The sequence below is a fragment of the Tupaia chinensis genome, unplaced genomic scaffold, assembly GCF_000334495.1.
Source record: "Tupaia chinensis unplaced genomic scaffold, TupChi_1.0 Scaffold000354_1, whole genome shotgun sequence".
NCBI lineage: Eukaryota > Metazoa > Chordata > Mammalia > Scandentia > Tupaiidae > Tupaia > Tupaia belangeri.
This window is the reverse complement of record NW_006159849.1, coordinates 8,806,419-8,829,136: the sequence shown is the minus strand read 5'-3', so window position 1 is coordinate 8,829,136 and position 22,718 is coordinate 8,806,419. Positions and strand designations below refer to the sequence as shown.

Here is a 22,718-nt window from a genome sequence, read left to right as displayed (position 1 = left end):
CTGCCAGGTCCAGGACTCAAACCATGGTCAGCTATGTGGAAGTCCAGTGCCTTAACCACTACGCCACCCGCTGGCCCAAAAGATAAATTCTTATAGGACTCCCACTGACTTAAATGGGAATCATAAGGTAATATCTCTGTTGAGAAGCTTTGATATTCTGCATACAGCTTGTTAAAGCTTACAGAATGTGTACATACACGAATAGCAGGTCAGCTAAAATCATCTGCAGCAAGACAGCATGAAAGTGGGTGAGTTCTGAGATATGTTCCCCCAGGGAAGGAGCTAGCCCCCCATTGTGCCATTTAGACACGTTAAAACTCTATTCTCAAGAGCCTATATTTTGGGGAGTCATTCCAAAATATTATATTGTAGTGTGACTATGGGGAAAGTTCACTGAAGAGTAACTGTGATTTAAAGAATAGGCAGGAGCTAAAAATGGTGAACACAGGAAGCAAAACCAATAAATGAGAAGAATTCTAAAAAGAAAAAGAAGAGGAGAGGGATGACTAATTAACAGGGATCAAAGGAAAGCAAGGAGGTTAGAGGAGATGAGGAATAGCAGAAGCATCTTGAAACAGTGGTGAATGGTATTAGCCGGCTTTCCTTGGGCGTCTGCAATGTGTTGGGAGATGCAGAAAGGAAGGGAGGTAGGAAGACATAGAGACCCATCAATCCCCCCATTCTTTGGCCCACATTATGTTCTATACTTTGCCTGCTCCAAAGAGTACAGAAGACTTGAATAGATTCACTCTTCCTACTTACAGTCTCTGAGATCTCTGAGGCCCCTGAGGCCCCTGAGGCTAGTCAGTATCTTCCTCAACTTAAGGCATTGCCTAGAGAAGGTTTAGCTTACCTACCATGTTCCTCAGGGTCTTACCAGTTTTCCTGCACTCCACGCTTCACTCACCTAGACACGTCTGAATCTTCCAGTGACAGTCACCAAGCCTAAACCCTGAAGAGTGTTCCCCAGATACCAAGCAAGTTAGCCTGTCACATCAGGATTGAACCCCTAATGCCAGAACCTCATGAGGATTAAGGCCATTCCAGTCCACAATAGGCCACACTGACCCCTTCTTTCCTATGAATTGTCTTCTCTTGTTTTAAGTGTGTGTGTGAAGAGAGAGAGAATACGTACATATATAGGCTCTAAACACACACACACGTGTATATATATATATATACACACACACGTACATATTCTATATATACATATAGAAAGTATTCTAGCTTCCATAGGGCAAGACAATGGTACCATGGAAAATAGGTAAAACCCTCCCAGAGCACTAACAAACCCAGCACATTAGGTAGAAACGGAAAAAAAAAATAAAAGGCAATAACTCAGAATTAAAGTTGAACCTTGAGATAAAGTCCTCACTATTTTTGTTTGTTTGACCAATTTACAGGTATTTCTTGTGTTTTCCTTTCTTTCTAATGGACATTTAATCTGCCTAGAATTCATTAGGCAAAAATCATTGTGCTGCTAAATTCAAGACCTCAGGTCCACGCATGAGCAAGAACAGCCCCTGACAGACAAGTTTCCCTTTTTTAGCCAGAAAGACACAAGAAACTAGGTAATTGCAAAACAAAATGATGCAGCATGACTTAGGTACAAAGTACTATTGGCCACAGGGCACATGTAAGAGCAAAAAAAAAAAATGTATATTAAATAATTTCAATATTACAGTCTTTTTAAAAATCCTCTTGAGAGTATAAAGCTTTTCAGTGCATTTTGTCACGAATTCTGCGTCCTGCCTGCTGACTTTCTTCTGTCCTGCCAGGTGGTGACCTTGCCCGAGGCCCGGGCTCCTGGGCCTCAGCAGTCAGGGCATTGTATTGTATTTCCTTACAGCTGGCATATATCGGATACCTGATGCTCTTCAACTATATCGTGTTAGTGAAGATGGAACGCTGGCCTTCCACCCAAGAATGGATCGTCATTTCCTACATTTTCACCCTGGGGATAGAAAAGATGAGAGAGGTAAATGCTTTCATAAAAGAAGCCATAGGGGGAAAACAGTGGTTAGTTACATTTTGTGGGTGGAGGGGCGAGGGGATATTTGGGATCGGAATTAAGCCAGAAACGGTTGTCTCTAAAGCTGCCACTGGGCTGCCCCTGTCCTCCTTTGACAGTGTGATGTTTACAGGGTGATCAGTCCACCACTGCTTTAGATTTGGTCTATTCCCTGCTAACATTGGGTTTGTCCCAAGAAACCCTTTAGTTGTCTTTGACACCATTTACACCTCTCAGTATTCATCTGTATAAAAATATCTTTATCAATTTTGCAGTTTTAACTCCCATTTCTACCCCTTACTCTAGATCTCTTTGAATACAGCCTGCCAATACTTCTGATTTTCTAGACATGTCTTAGCAGCTTGGAGAGGAAGCCTTCATTCCTGTATTTAATTCTCTGGTTTATTCATTCTCAACATTTATCATGAACCTTCTGGGTATGAGCACTCCACTAGCCCCAGGGACCACCAGGGTGAATTGGATGCAGTTCTTATCCTTCAGGCTGAGGGTACGGGGTCCCTCTTTAATCCCCTATTTCTATGGCCTGAAAGGAGCCATCAAAATGCTACCCCCATATGATTAATGGAATGAAAGCTCACCCCAAGGGCCCATCAGATTCAAAGGGCAGCTAAAATAAATGTGATCAAGCAGAAGTCCACAAGAGGGCTCTGCAGCCCTGCTCAACGGTCTCCACGAACTCATTTCACCAGAGTAAACCATTAGGGAAGGCAGCCTTGTGAGGTACTGACAATTCCCCTGTATCTTACCTGAAACTATGGTCAGCAGGAGAGCCCATTTCTGGAAGAAATGCTCCAGGTCAAGTCCACTGCACCTCTAAAAGGTTGGAACAATCCTAGTTGCTGTACTGTGGGTGGGAAAAGAGGATTCCTACAAATCCATGTTCAGCCTTGCCTTCATCATTAAGGCAGGTTAAAAGGCTGTTTTCTTGTATTTCAGCTGTAAAATGTTCTCCTCCAAGAAAAAGATGCCGTATCTATTAGATGCAGTTATATTGAGATCATAAAACATCTCTTATCTGACTTTAAACCCTTCTCTTAGGTTGTTAAAGTGTTTGAAGAATAGATTTTTTTTTAATAAATAAAATGGAATGTCTTGCCTTGTTTCACTAGTTGTCTACACTTGGGCCTCTAATTCATAGTGCCTTCTGCTTCTTGACCAGTTCTGGATTTCCTACTTGTCAATGAAAACAGTGATAAGTTTGCTGAGGTCTTTGTGTGACTGAGAACTGAGGCCTGCTACTGCTGGGGGCCGTGTGACTGTGTGATGCCAGCTGGCACCTTGGCAGTTTAACGCCCCAGCAAATATTCCTTCCCCATGATAAGCAGAAAAAGGGAAAGATTCGAGCTCGGAGATTGGAGTCTCTCCAGGGACTAGACTGGAAGAAGACAGGGAGCAGTCTGTACTCCACGGACTGTTCTGGTAGAGACTGCCAAGCGGGCGGGCTGCCAGGAACCTCAGGGCCTGGATATCCATTTCTCCTGAGGCTGCATATAATAGTGGAGAGAGTAGGACTTTGTCGGCTGGGGTCAGGAAGGGGTCATCTGGAGAGTCCTTGCTTCTGAGGAAGCTGTGGGGAGTGAGGAGGTGACCACCTTAGAGTCTGATCTTTGATCTTTTCCTCTGTGGCCTGGCGGCAAGAGAGTGCCCTCACCCCTCTGTCCCTACTCTGAACTCATTAAAGAGATGTTCAACCACCAAGGGAGTGAAGACCTCAGAGGCCCCGGCCTCCTCAGAGTCAGCACACAGGCCCTCAAGAGCACAGATGCAAGATCCTGGAAACGTGGAAAAGTTTGCAGGCTTCCCAGACTCTTGCAGGATCCACAGGGAAGGCTTTGTGGTTGCCCTGTCCCTCCCATTCCCAGCACCGCATACTTCTGCCTGTAGTCACCAAGGCAAGCAAGAGCAATCCCTTAATAGCATGGCACTCTTTGTGGCATGCACGTCAGTAGACGTTCTCTCATTTGGACTCCACTCCCCACAAGTCTGTGAGGTCAGTGGTGCGCCTGTGATGGCATCCACACTTTCCAGGTCTGGGAACGGAGACTCAGGGGGATTAAGCAATTTTTCTGTGCCCCACAGCTAGAAAAAAGAGCAAGGTCTTAAACCTGAAAAATTCATGTCTGGATTTACTGCTCTTTCCACTCCCTCCCTGAAGCTCTGGTTTCCCAGGATCCTAAGGCAAGTGCCCACAGGCTAGCTCAAGAGGTCATAAGGCCAGAGAGGGTGACTCATGACTTTACACTCCTCCTTCACTCTAATCTATTCTGCTCTTCTTTCTTTTATCTTTTCTTTTTTTATACTGTTGGGACTTCATAACAAAATTTTTGTTATTTAAAAATTATACCATAATTCTCTGTTTAGCAGTGAGTTAAGGGTTAGAAAAGCTCTACAGCACTGCCATTCCTCCCTCCTCCTCCACCCATCTCCCAGACTTTTGCCCAGTTAAGATGGAGCCACGGTAAGAAGCCATCAGGACAATGCCTGCTGCAGGAATTGCTGGCCATGGTTTTCAAAGTGTGGTCACCAGCATGACAAAGAAACTCATTAGAAATGTAACCCTTTCCATCCACCCCAGGCCTACTGAAGTAGAAACACCAAGGCTGGGGCCCAGCCAGAACCCAGGAGGTTCTAATGCACTCTAAAGTTTAAGAACCCCTGGGCTAGGGTTGAGGGAAAATGGAAACTGAATCTACCAAGCGACTCCTGGCATCTTGCTCAACCTCCCAGGCTTCAGACCTGACTCATTAAAACCTCCCTTCCTTATTATTTCAGACCAAAGTAGACCATTATACTGGACTTGAGGATTCAAACAAGTAGCTACAGATAGACCTGTGTCGCCAGTCTTTTCTTGCCACTCCTTGGCGTGATCTTTAGTGGAAGGAAGGGGTGGGTCATGTCTTGAAGAGATGGAAGCCTCAGGGGTAAACACAAGTAATTCACGATTGTGGCCCAGACATGTCGCTTCACTAGGCTGGGCTTTCTGACTCCTCACATCCTGGAGCAGACTATGATGCTGCATGGTACAACTTCCACAGTCCCGCTGTGTATACTTCAGAAGACCCATAGGTGGCAGCACCTCAGGGCTAAGATAAATTAAGGGTCTCACCCAGTAGATAGGATATACAAGGGACTAGAGAATTGTTGACAGGTATCTACACAACAGTCAATTGACAAATATTTATTTAAAGTTTATGTATTTCACAAATGTATTTCAAATGAGAGAGAGAGAAAGAGAGAGAATCTCTCTGACAGAATCTTATCATGCTGCAATCCCTTTCTTCCAACCTTCCAGCTCATCAGGATCTTGGGCACATGCACAAGCAAGTTTCAGGCCAACTTGGGATCCAAACCCTCAGTCGACAATATGGCTTTCAGCACGGCAGTTGACTATACTACTGCCTGCACCTCTGAAGCTGAGCCAACAGTTATTGAGTGTCTATTATATAAGGCCTGGAGTACAAAGGGTCTGCCCTCAGAGTTTACAATCTAGTGACAAGAGAAGGAAGGAAGCGGGGGGCTGGGGGGAGGGAGAGGAGAGATGGTTGACTGCATGGATGGCTAGATAGACAGATAAGTAGGTATACATACTCATATATACACATATATATGCATACAGAAGATAATTTCATACAGTGATTAAGACTTCAAAAAATTAAATAGGAGAGTGATTTGGGAACACAAAGGGTTCTGTAGCTAGAGTGGTCGAGAAAGGTCTCCTGGGGCCAGATGGTGATATACAGAGGTAACACAACTGAACTTATATAAAAAATGTGCTGAGTTCAAATCCTGGGACCTCCTTGAGTGTCTTCTGATCTAGGTCAGCTGAAACTGGAGGTGGGTCATGACAGGAGGACCCTAGTCTCTCTCTCTCTCTCTTTCTCTCAGAAGAAATAAATAAACTTCATAAGAAGGGAAGGAAAAAAAATCCTTCCTAAGAAAGGGACATTTGAGGGAACCAGCAGTTCGCGTAATGGCTATGTCGCTGGACTCCCACGTGGTCGACCGCGGTTCGCGTCCCAGACCCGGTGGCTTGGAACTCACACCAGGCGCATGTGCGTGCGTGCCCAGGATCCCAAGAGGAGAATGGAGGAGAAGGGATTGCGGCGTGACCATCCCCTCTGGGGGGTGATTTCTCGCTTTCTGTCTCTGTGTCTCTCTCTGTCTGGCTGGCGAGTGCACACGCCCTATAGTGAAAACCTCTCCCCCCCCCAAAAAAAAGAAAGAAAGGGACATTTGAGCAGAGACCTTAAGGATGAGAAGGAGCCAAACATGTAAAAATTTGAGAGAAAAGTCCAACAGAGGGAAAAAGTGCAAATGTCCTGAGATAGATGGACTTATGTTTTAGAGTAGGCCACTGTGGCTGCCAGAGAGAGAACAAGGGAGAAAGAATACAATAGAAGTAGAAGGAGGTCATGGAAAGGAGTTTTTGGTTTTTGGTTTGTTGTTTTTTATTGTTTTTTTGTTGTTTTTGTTTTTGTTTTTTTCTATTTGTAAAGGAGGACATCCAAAAGTTTAAGCATGCAATTATCATAATGGACTTTAGTGTCTCTTATTGTTGTTCATTGGTTTTTAAGTCTCTTTTTATTAAATTAGGTGCATTTCACCTGTAACAAAATGAACAGCTCCTAAGGGTACAGCTTGGTGAGTTTTTATATATATTCATGGAATTACCATCCAAATCCTGACTTGGGTTCTCAGAGGTCATTCTGTGTGCTACTCAGAGAATGAATCAAGGGCAGATGGGCAGTAATACCAGCAGGAGCACCAGTCAGAAGGCTGCTGCAGTCATTTGTGAGATGTGATACATCTCCAAATAGGGCAGCGTCATGGAGGTGGTGGAAAGTGCTGGTTAGGTTGTACTTAGGAATAGAGGAGATAGGACTTGTTGATGCAGAGGAGGCGAGGTGTGAATGAAATAGTCTTCTCAGGTGAGGGGCCTGAGTCACTCAATATGGTGGCTCTGTTCTGAGATGGAGGAGACTTTAAAGAAGATTTGCAGTGTATCAAGCATCAACAACAGTGTTTTAGAGCAAAACCCTACTGTGTCCTAGAATTGTAAGGCAACCCTAAGGCTCAAACTTACTGATCATGTGTTCCTAGAGTATTTGTATCTGAGCTGCCTAAACTTAGTTCAGCTGTACATTCTTAGCACAAAAGAATTTACGTAGAAAACATTATACCACTGTCAGCTAACTGACCAGGCATTTCCCAACTGTACCCAATAGAACAGACCTAACCCCACATTCCGTCCTGCCTTGTAGATTCTGATGTCAGAGCCAGGGAAGCTGCTGCAGAAAGTGAAGGTGTGGCTGCAGGAGTACTGGAATGTCACAGACCTCATAGCCATCCTTCTGTTCTCAGTCGGGATGATCCTTCGTCTCCAAGACCAGCCTTTCAGGAGTGATGGGAGAGTCATCTATTGCGTGAACATCATTTATTGGTATATCCGTCTACTAGACATCTTCGGTGTGAACAAGTATTTGGGGCCATACGTAATGATGATTGGAAAAATGGTAAGCAGGGGCCTCTGATTCCATGATATAAGTCATCGTAGAAGTGGTCATAATGGGAAGAGGGAAATAATTCATTTGGGCCTGCTATCGAGGTCTACTAGAGGTGGTCCTGTGGATGTTTTATTTTTTAAATTCTTTTCGAGTGTTAGGGAGTTAGACTACATCTGTGTGCCACTCAGGAAATGTATTTAGTTTTATTCACAAAACAGGAGCATTTAATCATCAGGTCCCCATTCATTCACTTACTAAAGAATACATAAAGATTATTTTGTGTCATGCACTGGACGAGAAGTTGGGTATGCAAAGATCTTCTTTCCATGAGATAGAAGTTGAGAGAAAGAAGGAGAAAGAAGTAATTACCATCTAGTGTGCTAGTGGTTTAATAGAGTATATAGAGTATATCAAGCACAGGGAAGAGAATGTTAGTCAAGGAAGGCTTTACATGAAGGGCATATTTTAGCTAAGTTTTGGAGGAACAATGGGTCCCCGCTACAAGTTTTTAATAGATTTTTAAGTTGTTTTTGGTTTTGTTTTGTTTTTGTTTTGCTATAAGGTGTACATACTCAGCAGAGATGGGCATGGGAGATGAGAAGTCACCCCCTAGGGGGATGACCACTCCACAATCCATTCTCCTCCAGTCTACTATCAGGATTTTGGGCATATGGCCGGCATGCTTTTCAAGCTTTGGGGTCCAGGACTCTGTGCCGTCGGCCATATGGAAACCAGGGCTTTAATCTCCATACCACCTACTAGGCCTGGATTTTTAAGAATTTTTTTTAAACAAACCTTAAAAATAGACTTTAAAAAATAAACTGTTAAAAAAAAAATGCCTTTCCCAACACCAAAGGTAAAAAAAAAACACATGTTATTTGAGTTGAGCTGAGTTGAATTAAGGTAGGTTGGGTTTGAATTGGTTAATAAGTTCTATTGCACATCGTGTGCTTTGTTACACTACTTGAAAATAATATCTAATAAGAACTAGGTTCCAGGGGGCAGGAGGCAGCATGGTGGTTAAGGCATTGGACTCCCACATGACTGACCACTGTTCAGGTCCCAGAGTTGCTGACTTAAAAATCATGCCAGGTGCACGTGTGTGTGTGTGTGTGTGTGTGTGTGTGTGTGTGTGTGTGTGCGCGCGCCCAGAATCCCGAGCGGATAATGGAGGAGAAGGGATTATGGCATGGCCATTTCCCCAGGGGGTGATCTCTTACTTTCACTCTCACTGTTGCTCTCTGTCTCTCTCCAGTGAGCACATGCACCCTATGGCAAAAACCTTTAAAAAAAAAAAGTTACATTCCAGAATGACATTCCTATTTATCTAATTCTTTACACACACACACACACACACACAAAACAAAACAAAACAAAACAAAACAAAAGAAGAAGAAGAAAGAAGGAAAGAAAGAAGTCTTAAGTGGCAAGCTCTTAAGCTTCCTCACAGATGGCTGAGGACTTGTTCCACTATTCTTTACCACATATGGACTTCTAGACTTTCTGTAAAGTCTGCACCCTGGCAGAGTAAGATCAATAGGAATCTGCGAGTATACCCATAACTCACTTCCTCTCCAAACTTACTAGAAGAAGAATCAGAGTGCAAAGCTCAGAAATGACATACTTTTTATTACTTTTCTAAATATATCTCCTATACCACGTTATAGGACATTTGAAAAAGCAAAGCACATCCTTCCTACCATGGTAAACACCTCTTCCTGTGAAACCTTTTTGCTAATAACCTTCACTTCACTTCTATTGTATGAGCTGTTGAAACCGACAGTTGGTCAGAAGTCTTTTTTATCTTATCATTCAAGTTTTATTTTATAAATAATTGATAACTCAATATTTATTAAACATCTGTATGTGTGTTTGTTTGCATAACTTTACTAAAGTGAATGTTAAATAACCAAGACTCCCTACAAGTCACTGATAAACTCATGCAAAGAGAGGAAGAATTTGAATTCAAAGTGAACTGGAGATGAGATTTTGAGCAATTTATTTAATCTCATTGAGTCTCAGTTTACTCATCTCTAAAATAGGAATGAGAGATAAATGCAAATGTTATAGGGTTGCTGTGAAGATAAGAAATGACACATCAGGCCCAGTGTGTGCCACGTCGGTATACGCTGCTAAAATGCTGTGTTCTATAGGCTGGGACCACATGGGACGTTCAGGTTTGATCCCTGATCCAACCTAGAACCCAGGAGTGGTGGTACATACCTATAATGCTAGCATTGGGAATCTAAGGAAGAAGGATCACCAGTTCTAGGCTGGTCTGGGCAATATAACAAAACCATGTTTGAAAAAGAGCAGGGCATGGTTATAAAACAATGGCAATAGCAGGACCAGCAGTTGGCATAATGACTATGTCGCTGGACTCCCATGTAGTCGACCGCAGTTGGAGTCCTGGACCCAGTGGCTTAAACTCACGCCAGGCGCATGTGCATGCGTGCCCAAGATCCCAAGTGGAGAATGGAAGAGAAAGGATTGCGGCGTGACCATCCCCCCCGGGGGGTGATTTCTCGCTTTCTGTCTCTCTGTCTCTCTCTGTCTTTCTGGCAAGTGCATGCGCCCTATAGCAAAAACCTCTCCAAAAAATAAAAAAGAATGGCAATAGCAAGACTCTCAACTGGGCAACAGTGTCTGGCTTATTGTTTGGTGGTTGATAAATTTTACCTGTTAGCATTGTGTTCATATTATGCCTTTTAATGTATGATGAGGTCAGCTCTGTCGCCTGGTGGTTAAGGAAGCCAGATCCCACACAGCGTACTGCACAGTTTGAATCCCAAACTCAGCAGCTTGGAAAACATGATGTCTATGTGCGTGTGCATGCCCCAAATCCTGACAGGATGGCGAGATGGAGAAGAATGGATAGCAGCATGACCACACCTTAACAGGGCATGCTTTTTTCCTGTCTATCTCTCTGGCAAACAAATACAAGTATGAAAAGAAAAAAAAAATAAAAGGAAAAATTGATGAGCATAATCATTCTTCTATATTGCAAACCTTTTTATACAAAAACTTGTTATTCATAACACCAACATTGCTTAGGACAAATATCATCAAATCCATTCTAAATAGAAAGAATGAATTCACAAGCTTGAGTTACCTTTGAACTATATTCCAGTTCAACTGAGAATTCTTAGACTAGGGAAAAAAATAAGTCTCTTACTCTATTATACTGCCTATTATTATCTTCTTTGTGTTTTTTTTTTTTTAACATTGAATTTGAGGTTGTGGTGAAAATTCCTGTGTCTGAAGGCAGAGAATCTCAACTTAGAGTCTGGGGGTGGGGCTTAGGATAGAAGATCTAGGGACCTTCTCCCAAATTTATGCATAAAAATGTGTGGATGTGTGAATTTTCTAGACAGAGAGGACAAGCTTTCATGAGATTTTCAAATATATCCTCAAATGGACTCAGTGGAAGTGCAGAACTGTAACAGCTGTAAAATTAGGCCACGCTTTTTCAACCTTCACACTATTGATATTTTGGGTTAGATAACTCTTTGTTTTAGGAAGCTATTCTGTGCATGATAGGATGTTTCAGAGTTTCCCTGGCCTCTACGAACACATATACACACACAGTTATGACAATAAAAATGTCTATGAACATTGCCACATGTCACCCTCTGTGGGAAATGACTGCATTACGCAGTTGTATAATCTGATTGGTTTTCTTTTCAACTGATTGTTACTTTTTATTTTATTTCAACAAATAAAATCCAAAAGATCCACACAAACTAAGTATATTACTTTTTTTTTTCTTAAGTTTGGCCATAGGATGTGTGCACTGGCCAGAAAGAGACAATGGAGGAAAAGTGAGAAATCACCCCTCAGATGGGTTGGCCATGCCATAATCTCTTCTCCTTCATTCTCCTTCTGGGATTTTGAGCATGTACACACATTTGCCTAGCATGATCTTCAGGCCATCTTCCGGGACTCAAACTGCTGACGGCCATGTAAGAGTCCAGTCCTTAACCACCCTTGCCACCTGTTGTCCCCAAGTATATTACTTTTAAAAATGGGAATGGTATTTAACTACTTGAAATACCTAAAGCCATACTAATGCAGCAAGATTACTTTAAAATCCATGTCTATCATTTTAATAATGGCATAATTATCTCCGATTTTGACTAGAATGAAACTTTACAAAAGAGAAGAAAATGTTCTGCATTTTTCTCCACTTTCTAACTTATGAATGACTTCATTTATCAGCCAAGAATAAGTAAAAAATGAGTATACTTGGGGACTTTGCAACTCTTTCATGGGGCTTTTAAGATAATTAGATTGATAATTGAGTCAGTGATCCAGAAGGTAGATAAAATATGCCTATAGAATTTATCAGTCAGCCAGATGGACTGCCAGGCTGGAAGCTTAACAAAATATGCCCAGATGTGTTTATGCTGAAAGCCCCTCAACGTTAGGGCGTCCCTATTCAGTACTAAACAGTCGAGTAACTCACTGCCTTGTGGTCTAGGGATAGACAGCTGGTAAGATTCCTGCACACACAATGCTCAGGAATCCATTTTGAACCTGAGTCTTTGCATCATATATGAAACCAGTGCAGCAAATGTCTCCCAGCATGGAAAACCTGCATCTCCAGTATGATTCCAATTCATCAGCAGGTCCAGGATTACTTAATAAAATCTTAATCTCTTTCCTTCAAATTCCACTTTCCAAAGACATTCTCTAAGCCTAGAACCAATTTCATTTATATATATCAGAATAAAAACAATAATTTCCAAACTGTCATTTACTACATAGTAGTAAATGCCAGATACCATATCAGACATGTCATCATTACATCCCTAGGAAACATGTTTTAGTGTCTTCATTTAACAAACAATAAGCTAAGACTGAGCAAGGAGCAATGACAGGATTCAAACACTCCTGTCTATCTGACTCCACAGCCCAACCTACTCCCAACTCCAATAATAATAGCAATAGTAACACAATAGCAGTTACTGAGAGCCTACCACATTAGATGTTTCAGAGCTTACCTCACTTGATCTTTACACAAATAATGGGCATTTTTTAATTGTTACTGTTATTATCTCTGTTTTACAAATAAAAACACAAGATTAAACAACTCACCAAAGGCCACCTAGCTATCTTTTTTGCCTTGTCTTTATTTTTGCATGACTAGGAAAGCTGTTTTTATTTTATTTTATTATTTTATGTAGTTATCTTTACTGGATTTGTGTGTGTTGGGAAGGTATTTTTACACATAACTATTTTTACTAGTGAAGCCAAGATAAAAACCTGGGTAGTTTCACACCAGAGGACAGAAGCTTAATCACTACAGTATGCACTCCTCTCTATAAAACACAACCAAAAGGTATTTACAAAAATAGGGCAGAAGCAGCTCTCTAACCAGCTGGACAATTTAGCTTTAAAAACAGAGAAAACTGACCCCAGTTCTCTCTAATAATGCTCTGCTTCTATACTCCACTCTATAATGTTAGATTTTGATATTTGTATGAAAGCTAAGACTTCTTTGAAATATACTAAGCTCAACATTTGGGAAGAATGTTGCTTCTCTCTGATTGTTCGGATAGATATCGCAATCAATCTGAATGAAAACAATCCTGATAAATCAAATTAGAACAGTTTCTGTTTTTATTGGCTGAGTTTTCTTGGGTCAAACTACTTCCTAAATCTCATAAATACACACACTGGGACAGGGGTCTTCTACACGCCCACCCATCTTTTAATCAATATAAATAAATTTAACAAGAAGAACTTATGTGTGCTTTTTCATGGGTAGAACTTTTTGTAAATAAACAATGAAAGCATTCTACAAAATACAAAAGAAAAAGAGAAAGGGAATATAAAACAGGCCTATGTTTGCTATAAAACTGTTGCAACACAGCTGGCTTGCTCATGTTAAGAGAATTCTGAGACCACTAAACTGTGGAAGAAATAACTAATTAACTTGCATATGCCTTTAAGAATCGTGAGTAAATATGAATGAATCTCTCAGATTTCGAGATTTATGTTTATTTTCAAAGTCAGATAATCCTTATGAGATAAAGTTTGAAGTTACCTTGAAGTTGACTTATCTAAAATGGACTGAGACCTCCGCTGTCCTAAGGCATAAAGGAATGTTGAAATGTTTGAATTTCAATAACAGGCACCATGGAACATATTCTTATAAGACATAATTTTAAAATAACTTGAAGCCTTCATTATCATTAGTAAAACAGCATTAGTCTTTATCTGTGGTTGAATACCTCTTCAGGAAATAAGATATCCAAGAGAAGATAGTCTTCTGATATGGTTTGATGCAAGAGGTAGAACCCAATCTTCAAGGAGCTTAAGCTTAGAAGGGATCAAGGACCAGCAGTTGCCATAACGGCTATGTCGCTGGACTCCCATGTAGTCGACCGTGGTTCGAGTCCCAGACCTGGTTGTTTGAACTCACGCTGGGTGCGTGTGCTTGTGTGCCCAAGATCCCAAGAGGAGAATGGAGGAGAAGGGATTGCGCCATAGCCATTCCCCCCCCCCCCGGGGGGAGGTGATTTCTTGCTTTCTGTCTCTCTGTCTCCCTGGCGAGTGCATGCACTCTGTAGCAAAAACCTCTCAAAAAATAAAATAAAATAAAATAAAATAAGAAGAAGGGATCTAATGACTTACACAAGGGCATGATGAAACTGACTATCGGGGCTACTGCTGGTAGGGCAGGAACTCAACCACTGTCAAGACTTGTTCTCTTTCTTTTATACATCTGTTTCATTCACACTGTTCAGTTTCACTAGTAGGAGACTCAGCCTCAGACACTAAATTGACAGTATTACAGAGAGGGAAAGAGAACGTCTCCCTCCTGAATTCAGTTTTTTAAAAACAAACCCATAAAAGAAAGAGAGAGATTCTATGTTTCTTGCCTACCTCCTATCACTACTGCCAGGGGGGTGAGGTACCATCATTAACCTCACCTGGAAACACCTACCCCATGGCCAAAATGAATAGAAACTATTTCTAAAAAGAGGAGGCATTGGATTCTGGCCAGGCAAAAATCAAATAGTTACTTCATGTTCATCTATTTTGGATGATAAAAGGCAGCAATTTGGCATATGAGAAACAAATCTCATATAACATATATCATGGGAACAGGAAGAAAGTAATGACAAAGAACAAGAGGTAACATTGCACAAGAATGCAGTCAGGATTTTATAAACATGCCGAGATTAAAATCCATCATTACAACAGCAAGCACAGGTTTGAGTCATTAGATTACCTGATTCTGAGCCGAAGAAAATACCCTCCATAGTTAATAGGATACCCTGCAGGAGAAGTAAGTATAGAAAGAGTGGTTCTTTGAGAGTCTGGCTTATGGTACATTATGCAATGTAGGGGGAGGGGGTCACTAGAGTAGGACAGAACATGATGGGTAAATGGTTTGTCTTAATTTTATTTACAGGCAATTATTTTCTTGAGCTAACTCTTCATTCACCTCTTAGAACTTGGAGCAAGAATTTATAGCATTGCAGTCATTTTAAAAAATAGTTTAACTACCCTAATTTCAAATTTGCATAGAAAAGAGAAACCCAGAGAGGACACTTGTTTCAACCTGGAGCACAGATATAAAATGACTCATTTACCTAGGCTTGACCAGGTCCCACACCAGTGAAAAAAAAATAGAGAGGCTCCATGGTGCATGCACCTTTTTTTTTTTTTTTTTTTTTTTTTTCTAGATTATGGTTAAACACTTTTTTTTTTTTTTTTTTTTTTTTTTTTTTTAGAGAGGGTTTTGTTATAGGGTGCCTGTGCTCACCAGAAAGATGAAGAAGAAAGCAAGAAATCAGCTCCCAGGAGGATGGCCACACCACAGTCCCTTCTCTTCCATTCCCTCTCAGGATCTTGGGCACAAACACACAAATGCCCAACCTAGTTTTAAGCCTCCAGGTCTGGGACTGGAATGCAGTTGGTCACGTGGGAGTCTAGTGCCTTAGCCACCTGCTGGCCCCAGGTGCATGCACCTTTTTTTTTCTTTTTTTTATGGAACGCTTCACAAATTTGTGTATCTTACTTGCACAGAGTGCATGCACTTTTTAAAAAATGGTTTATGAGTTACTGATAAGATTCCATGAGCACTGACTTCAGTAGATCAAATGTCCTCTGATCCAGACACAATTCCCTATCTCGACATCTTTTATCAGCATTCTAGAAAGCAAACCTCTTTAAAGGTTTGCATCAATGTCAGCATACTTAGGACCATTCAGTCACATGGATCTTCTTCTGTCTTTTCTGTTTCCCACCCTTCCAGATGATTGACATGATGTACTTTGTCATCATTATGCTGGTGGTACTGATGAGCTTTGGAGTCGCCAGACAAGCCATCCTCTTTCCCAATGAGGAGCCATCATGGAAACTGGCCAAGAACATCTTCTACATGCCTTACTGGATGATTTATGGGGAAGTGTTTGCAGACCAGATAGACCGTAAGCAAGTTTATGATTCTCATACACCAAAGTCAGGTATTTAACTTCAATTGGGTCATATCTTTTCCAAGTTCATTTATTTGTTCTCAATAAATGGCTCAAGATAGAGGACTGATTCCTAGCTTCTATCTTTAAGGAAAAAAAAAATTACAGAAGGTGAATATATCATGTTAGCAAAAAGTCCTCAGGTATTTCTGCAAGTATGTCCTTTCTGTGACATGAATCGACATCTGGTATGCCAAATTTGATCAATGAACTGTTTTAAAAGATCTAAATTATTTTATGATTCAAAATCCTAGGGCCATGTGTGGAATATTTCAGTATCAGGAATATATTATGTCACTGTTCCCCACCCCTACCTAAGCCCCCAACCTTTAGAACATAAATTCCTTCGGTTTGACTTTGGAATAAATAAACAATTCTCAATTTCACCATCAGAATTCAGATATAAGGGCAAACATCTGCATGGTGTTTTCCTTGAACTGGAAATTATTCTCCAACTCCCTTTCCCACTGTCTTAAATTATGTGCTATTGAGACTCATAGGAAGCCAGTATTATTGCTTGGAAATATGGAAAATGCCTTAGGTCATAAATTGAGTTGCTGGCTATAAATGCCAGGGGGGAAAAATTAGAGTCTGTATCATGAAGTGATTCAGTGTGAGGAGTGGGCGCCAGCAGGCCCCGATGTTTAATACCCTAATAGATGCTGATTCTCTGTAATAAATGTTTCTCTTTGGAGTGTGAAGATAGCTATAGCTTCGGAGTTTATTCCAGGATTTTATTTGGACCAAATGTCAGGACACACCAGGCTTTGGGAAATTATTTGGAAAGAAAGCACCAGGAAAGGAACATCTTTCAGTGTGGAGGAGTTGAATCCCAGGAGCAACTATTTCTTATTTTCCCTGAGGAGTTTAGCTCTGGAAATAACATCCCTGCAACACTGTTGAATTATCATCTTTTTTCAGACATCTTTTGCTGACAGGCCAGCCATCTGAACCCTAGAGTGTGGACACAGATTAGGTTATATAACCAGGAAGTATAGCTTATAAAGAGCAGTAACAGAGACTAGTCAGCCTTCCCACTTACCCGCCCCTCCAAGGTAGGACTGAAACTAGGAACATAAGGAAGAAGCATGTGTCTTCCAGCCCATGAAGATGTGTTTTCACTGGCAACAGGATACACAGGTACATCAACTTCCCTTCTCCAGTGGATTTTGAGCAAATATCCTTTCCTTCTCAAACTATGTTATCTGAGGCAAGCAAGAGTTTTGGAACACAAAACTAGAACACATATTTGTAACATGAGACTTAGCCAACTCATGGAGGAAGAATTTTAACTCCATCTCCCAGTTGTAATGTCATTGGTTGACAATGTGCAGCCTTCACCAAGACAGTTTTCCAGGGACTGGGGAAACGCCTTTTGACAGCCTTTTTTATATGGTCCCTAAAGGCAAAGCAATGCTTAAAAAGCCCACCATGATCATTCTCCTCAGAGATTAAATGTACTATTTTCCCCCCAAGAAATTGCTTTTCCATTTAGTTACCTTTTTTTTTTTTTACCTTTTCTGGTTCTCCTTTCTTCCCCCAAATGAGATTAAGCCCCCATGGGTGTTTTGACAATGCAACATTTTGGGAGGGGAAAAGGAGGGAAGTGTAGGTGTGTTTTATAAATGGGATTCTGTCTGTCCCTCTACAAGTGGCCATTTATTGATGTTGTACTATGAACCCAGCCTAGTGCAACAAACACCACCATCTGGCTGAACAAGAGGATTTATTATTGTTATTTTAAAAGAAGGGCTGATTGTAGTTTAGAACTTGAAATCCCCCCAGAGATGAAAGAGAGGTGTTTGTGTGAGTGAAAAATGAAAATAGATTTTCCACATTGTTAATTAGCTCTGTGGTGCTCTATGTGTGTGAGAATAAATTTCTGTCCCAAATCCCAGTATATAACTGACCCTGCCTCGGTTAGATACAACCTTCATGATGACCTTCCCACATTTGCCTTCCTTTTAGATATTCTGAAATTGGCTGCAATGGCAGCCACTGTTCTAAGCTAAATCAGCCAGTTTTCTGTCTAGAGTGCTAAAGAGTATTTGTCCTTTCTCAAATAGATAAAGAAGGCTACCCTGAAATCTGTCATTCCATTTGGCCCAGATCATTGAACATCCCTGTCTTCTAAATAATTTGATATTCATTGAGCTCCTGGTGGGCTTGATGAGAATTGGGTAACTTTCCCATTTGTTCATTCAGAACTGCCCGGAAGACCCAAGTCCCATGCTGTTTGAGAAAGGTACAAATCATTTACGCTGCCCTACGGTGTCTTGCCTCTTCTCTGTGCCGTGTCCAGGTTGGTTTTGTGAAGCATGTATTCAGGCTGATCAGATCCCATATCCACTTGGACCCATAGCCCTGCCTACGGGCTCCCAACCCCATCCCATGGATGTGCCCTGTGCCCTGTGCCCTGTGCCCTGTGCCCTGTGCCCTGTGCAGGCCTCTCCAAGCGCTGCTCATTCAAACACACCTTCTCAGAGCAACTCATTCCTAATGTAATGCACGCGCCATATCTGACTCTTTTGTTTTTTACTTCAAAATTGCTGAACCCATTTCATGTTTGGGGAAATAATCTCTTTCTTAATGGGAAGGATGGATGTGTTGTGCAATGGGGTCCTTGGGGGGCATTATTAACATCAGTCTTTTTACCTTGGAAAGGAAGACAGCTTTGATTCTCTCACTTCTGGGAGGCAATATTACCTGATTTTAATTTCAATGACTAACTTTTTATATACATGCCATCTTTTTCCTATCATTTGTCTTAAACGCAGAGACAATTAGCAACAAGGGCAATGATCCTAGAATAAGACGTGTAAGGTTACTTTCCAAATGTACTTAAAAACTAAAGGCAAAAGAAAAAAAACATGGAGTCACTGTAAAACCCCCGAAATAATGTACATGCTCTTCACTTCTAAGCCATGTTGGACACAATTTATAGTCCAGCCTTAATCTAAATGATCTGTGGAAGCCACCATATTTGCTTTAGCATTGGAAGCAGAGAGTGCGTCGGCGTGATTGGAAGCAGAAGATGATGAAACTGTGAAATAAACACTGATGGTCACCTAATACCCTGATGAATACATGGGAATTGAACTTGCTGCTGTTGTCTGGTTGGTTCCTTTTTGGTTTTGTCTTTTCAAGTAGTAAAACTGGCTTCAGGTGTTTGTTGTACAGAATACTAGCTCTCTAAGAACCAACCTAAGGGCTTCCATGAAGTGACTTGGACTCCAGGTTGTTAAATGCATCAGTTACAAATGACATCCTTTGGGACAGTCTCATTAGCTTGAGCAATGTTGCATGTCCTCTGAGAGCTGGTTAGGATCCCCTGGGAGCTTGAGGAGGAAAGCCCCTTAGAGGAGAGAAAGAGCAGAATAAATCTCACAACATTCGCGCCAAGGCTGAACAAAGTTAAAATTGGATAGGCTCTCACCAGCTTAGGAATTAGGTTCTACATTTTGGTGTATGAGATGCCTGGAAGTGCACCTTTGTTGGCAGAGAAAATAGGGTGTTTCTGGCTTTCTCTGGCCTCTGAATGAATGGGATTTCCACTTATTTACAAGGCATCCATGTGTTGCCTGCATAGATTCAGATTCCCTAGTCTGTACCAGGGGAGGAGGAAAATGACTCATGCTCTTGACTGCATTAAATAAAGGTCTAAATTTAGCCCTACTTTCTGCCTCTCTGAGTATTTTTACACGTTTAGATAGTAATGTGAAAGTAGAATGTCCAAAACTTACTTTCTACCATGACAACCTAATATTATCTAGCCATTTCCACTCACTCCAAATTAATGACTTGATCTATTTAAGGCATGGGTCAATTTTTTTTTCACTGCCTAGGGCTTTTCCAGTTAAAATTAATAGGCAACCTAAAGTAAGAGGGTTTTTTGTGTTATTCTTGCCTTATGTATGTACATGTGTATGTAAGCATATATTTAGTATAAAAGTTTACTGTAAAAGAATATCCTTGTTCCTTTTCATCTCTGTTGTCTCTGTGAGGTTGACGGCATTTAAAGTGCTGTCTTTGAAAGGAAACAAGTATTATGTATGTGCATGTAAAGTTAAAACACTCTTTTGAGTTGCCTTTCTGCCTCAAATCAATTGTTCCTCCTTTCAGGTGTAGAAATTAGGACAATCAAGGAGCCAGTCTCTGAAATATGCCTGCTTATGGTGAAGTTTAGAACAGCTTAGCCAGAGAAGGTGGCTACTGTTATACAGTTCAATTGTTCGACTCCAGTTCTCAAAACTCAGGACTGTGCATCTGTTAGTATTCCAGACTGATCTTCTCTAATGGATTCAGAGCACACTAATGCCCAACAGCAATAGCATGGAGAGTGTTGCCTGACCAAAGAAAGTATTTTGGAAAAGAAAACCTTGAGCCTGTGCCAACTTTTGGGAAAGAGGGAATTGTTTTGTTGTGTTTTGCCTTTACAAATTGCTAAGGAAGCAAGCCAATATGAGGCGTCATCCCCATTTTCTGTCCCTGAAAGTCAGCTCACATTACAGAGAATAGCACCTGACTTGTTTACTAATGCAAACTGAGGCTTAATGGATTTACAAATAGCAAAGCTATGGGCACACAAGTCTTTGTGATGCTCCAGTACATTGTTTGTTCTGTCATGATACTTATTTAGCATTTGTTCACAGGGTGGACTCTGTTCTGAATTCGTTCCTTCTTTATTTGGTAGATATTTATTTTGCTCCTTCTAGGAGCTGGAAACTAAGGTAGAGATTCATGCGAAAGAGAGGTTGTCTACAAGGGGCTTACAGTCCTGGAGAAGCAAACTACATTGACAATATATGTGTAAAGATGAAACCCAAGGAAGAAAGTCTTCAGATTTACCTGGGGCAGAAGGAGGGACACAAGAGATGAGACCTTGTAAAGAAAGAGTAGATTGAGCTGAGCCCTGAAATATGAGCAGATGTTTGCACAGCAGATGGGAGCAGGGGGTGTAGAGAGAAGAATAGCATTCCAAAATGAGACTTAGTATGGGAAGTTCCAGGAACAGCAGGTAATTTAATATGACTGACTGTACAGAGAAGCAAGAGGCAGGAAGCAGGACAGATGGATCTGAAGACAGAAACAGGAGTATAGATTATGGGGACTTATACTCAAGCTCAAGGTAGTATCATGACCATATATATTTTTTAATCAAAGCTCCCAAGCAAAATTGTGGGGGTCCAGGAGGGAGGGTGAAATGGGAGGTGAGAGGTAGGAGGACATTGATAATGCCACAATGGTTAGGATGGAGCAGGTAGGCAGCATGTGCTCTAGAGAGGTAAAATCAGAAGGACCTGAGCAGAAATCAGAAGCAAGGGACGGTAGTGGGGAAAGTGAGCAAGGACTTAAAATGGAAGAGTTGGAGATCACTCCGAGGTTTCGGGCTTCATCTAAAGAGTGATGTCTCTCACTGAGATAGAGAACCTGGAAAAGGGAACTGATGGGGGCAGGATTTATCCAGTTGAGATTGGATTGAGTTTGAGGTTCTCAGGGAATTCCAGGAAAATTTTGAAGAAGGCCATTTTGTATGTGGAATTCTAGAGCTCAATAGAAAGAGCTAGACTGGGGAGAAAGATGTAGGACTAGGAACAGAAGTACCAGTTAAGGCCACATCGGGCCAGCTTGCCAAAGAGCATACATAGAACAGGAAGAAAGGCCAATGTAGAACCCCGAGAACAGTGCAGTCAACAGTATCAAATGCAAGAAAAAATCCTGTTAGGTCCATATTTAGAAGAGTCCATTCAATTAGACCTTTAAAAGTCACTTATAACTTTTGTCAGAGAATTTTCATTTCTTTCAGTGTTGAGCCAAACACCAATTACAGTGACTTAAGAGCGAGAGCAGCAAGGCGAAGCATTTACTGGGGGAGAGGGAGAGAAGTGAGACGTGCATAAACATCAGGTAGGGAAGAGTCAGAGAAGTGTCAATGAAGTGGAACTTTGAGAAGAGCCATGTCAGGGCCAGCAGGTAGCGTAGCAGTTAAGGCGTTGGACTTCCACATGGCAGGCCACAGTTCAAGTCAAGGACTCAGCAACCTAAAACACACACCAGGCATGTGTACATGTATGCCCAAAATCCTGAGAGGAAAATAGAAGGAAAGGGACTATGGCATGGCCACCTCCCCTGAGGGGTGACTTTCTGTCTTTCTCTGTCTCTCCAGCAAGCACATGTCCTTTAGCAAAAATCTCTCTCTCAAAAAAAAAAAAGAGAGAATGATGTCTTGTAATTTTACTAGGGAAAAGGGGCGGTGTCACTGACTTGGCACATATCACAGGATTGCCTAGGGCAACCTATTTGCGTAGTTAAGTAGTGTGTGTTCTCAGTCAAAACACTGTAGCCCCATAGCAAATTAGGGAAGACACAGGGTTGGATTAATTCAAGATGGAGGTTTTGTTGTGCCTATATGGCAAAAAAATGAGGGTTTTGAAAATATTTGAAAAGGTTCTTAAAGTTAGACATTATGAGGGCTCAGATGAGCTGGGGGCGGTAGTAAAGGCATGATGTTGTTAAGAGTCTACAAAGAAAAAGAATGACCAAAGGTCTAGATTTCTAGCCAAGCAGCCAGTGCATTAAGTAAGGGTCTTGAGAATTGTGATAATAAGATGTTGTGGTCAGAGAATGGCAGATTGGCATTCAGAATTAAGAAGTAGAGCAATTCAGAATAATTACAAGATCCAGGGAGTAGCT

At 41.4% G+C, this 22,718-nt stretch overlaps 1 protein-coding gene across 7 annotated transcripts in view; it reads left to right on the top strand.

The window, feature by feature from the left end:
* Nucleotides 1-22,718, top strand: part of TRPM3 (transient receptor potential cation channel subfamily M member 3) — a 657,305-nt gene that overhangs the window by 564,127 nt on the left and 70,460 nt on the right. For all 7 annotated transcript variants that reach the window (XM_006152487.3, XM_014589340.2, XM_006152484.3 and 4 more), the window contains 3 exons: nucleotides 1,850-1,978; nucleotides 7,294-7,545; nucleotides 15,806-15,980. In XM_006152487.3, coding sequence (XP_006152549.1) covers nucleotides 1,850-1,978; nucleotides 7,294-7,545; nucleotides 15,806-15,980 — 556 coding nt within the window. The remainder of the gene's footprint in view (nucleotides 1-1,849; nucleotides 1,979-7,293; nucleotides 7,546-15,805; nucleotides 15,981-22,718) is intronic.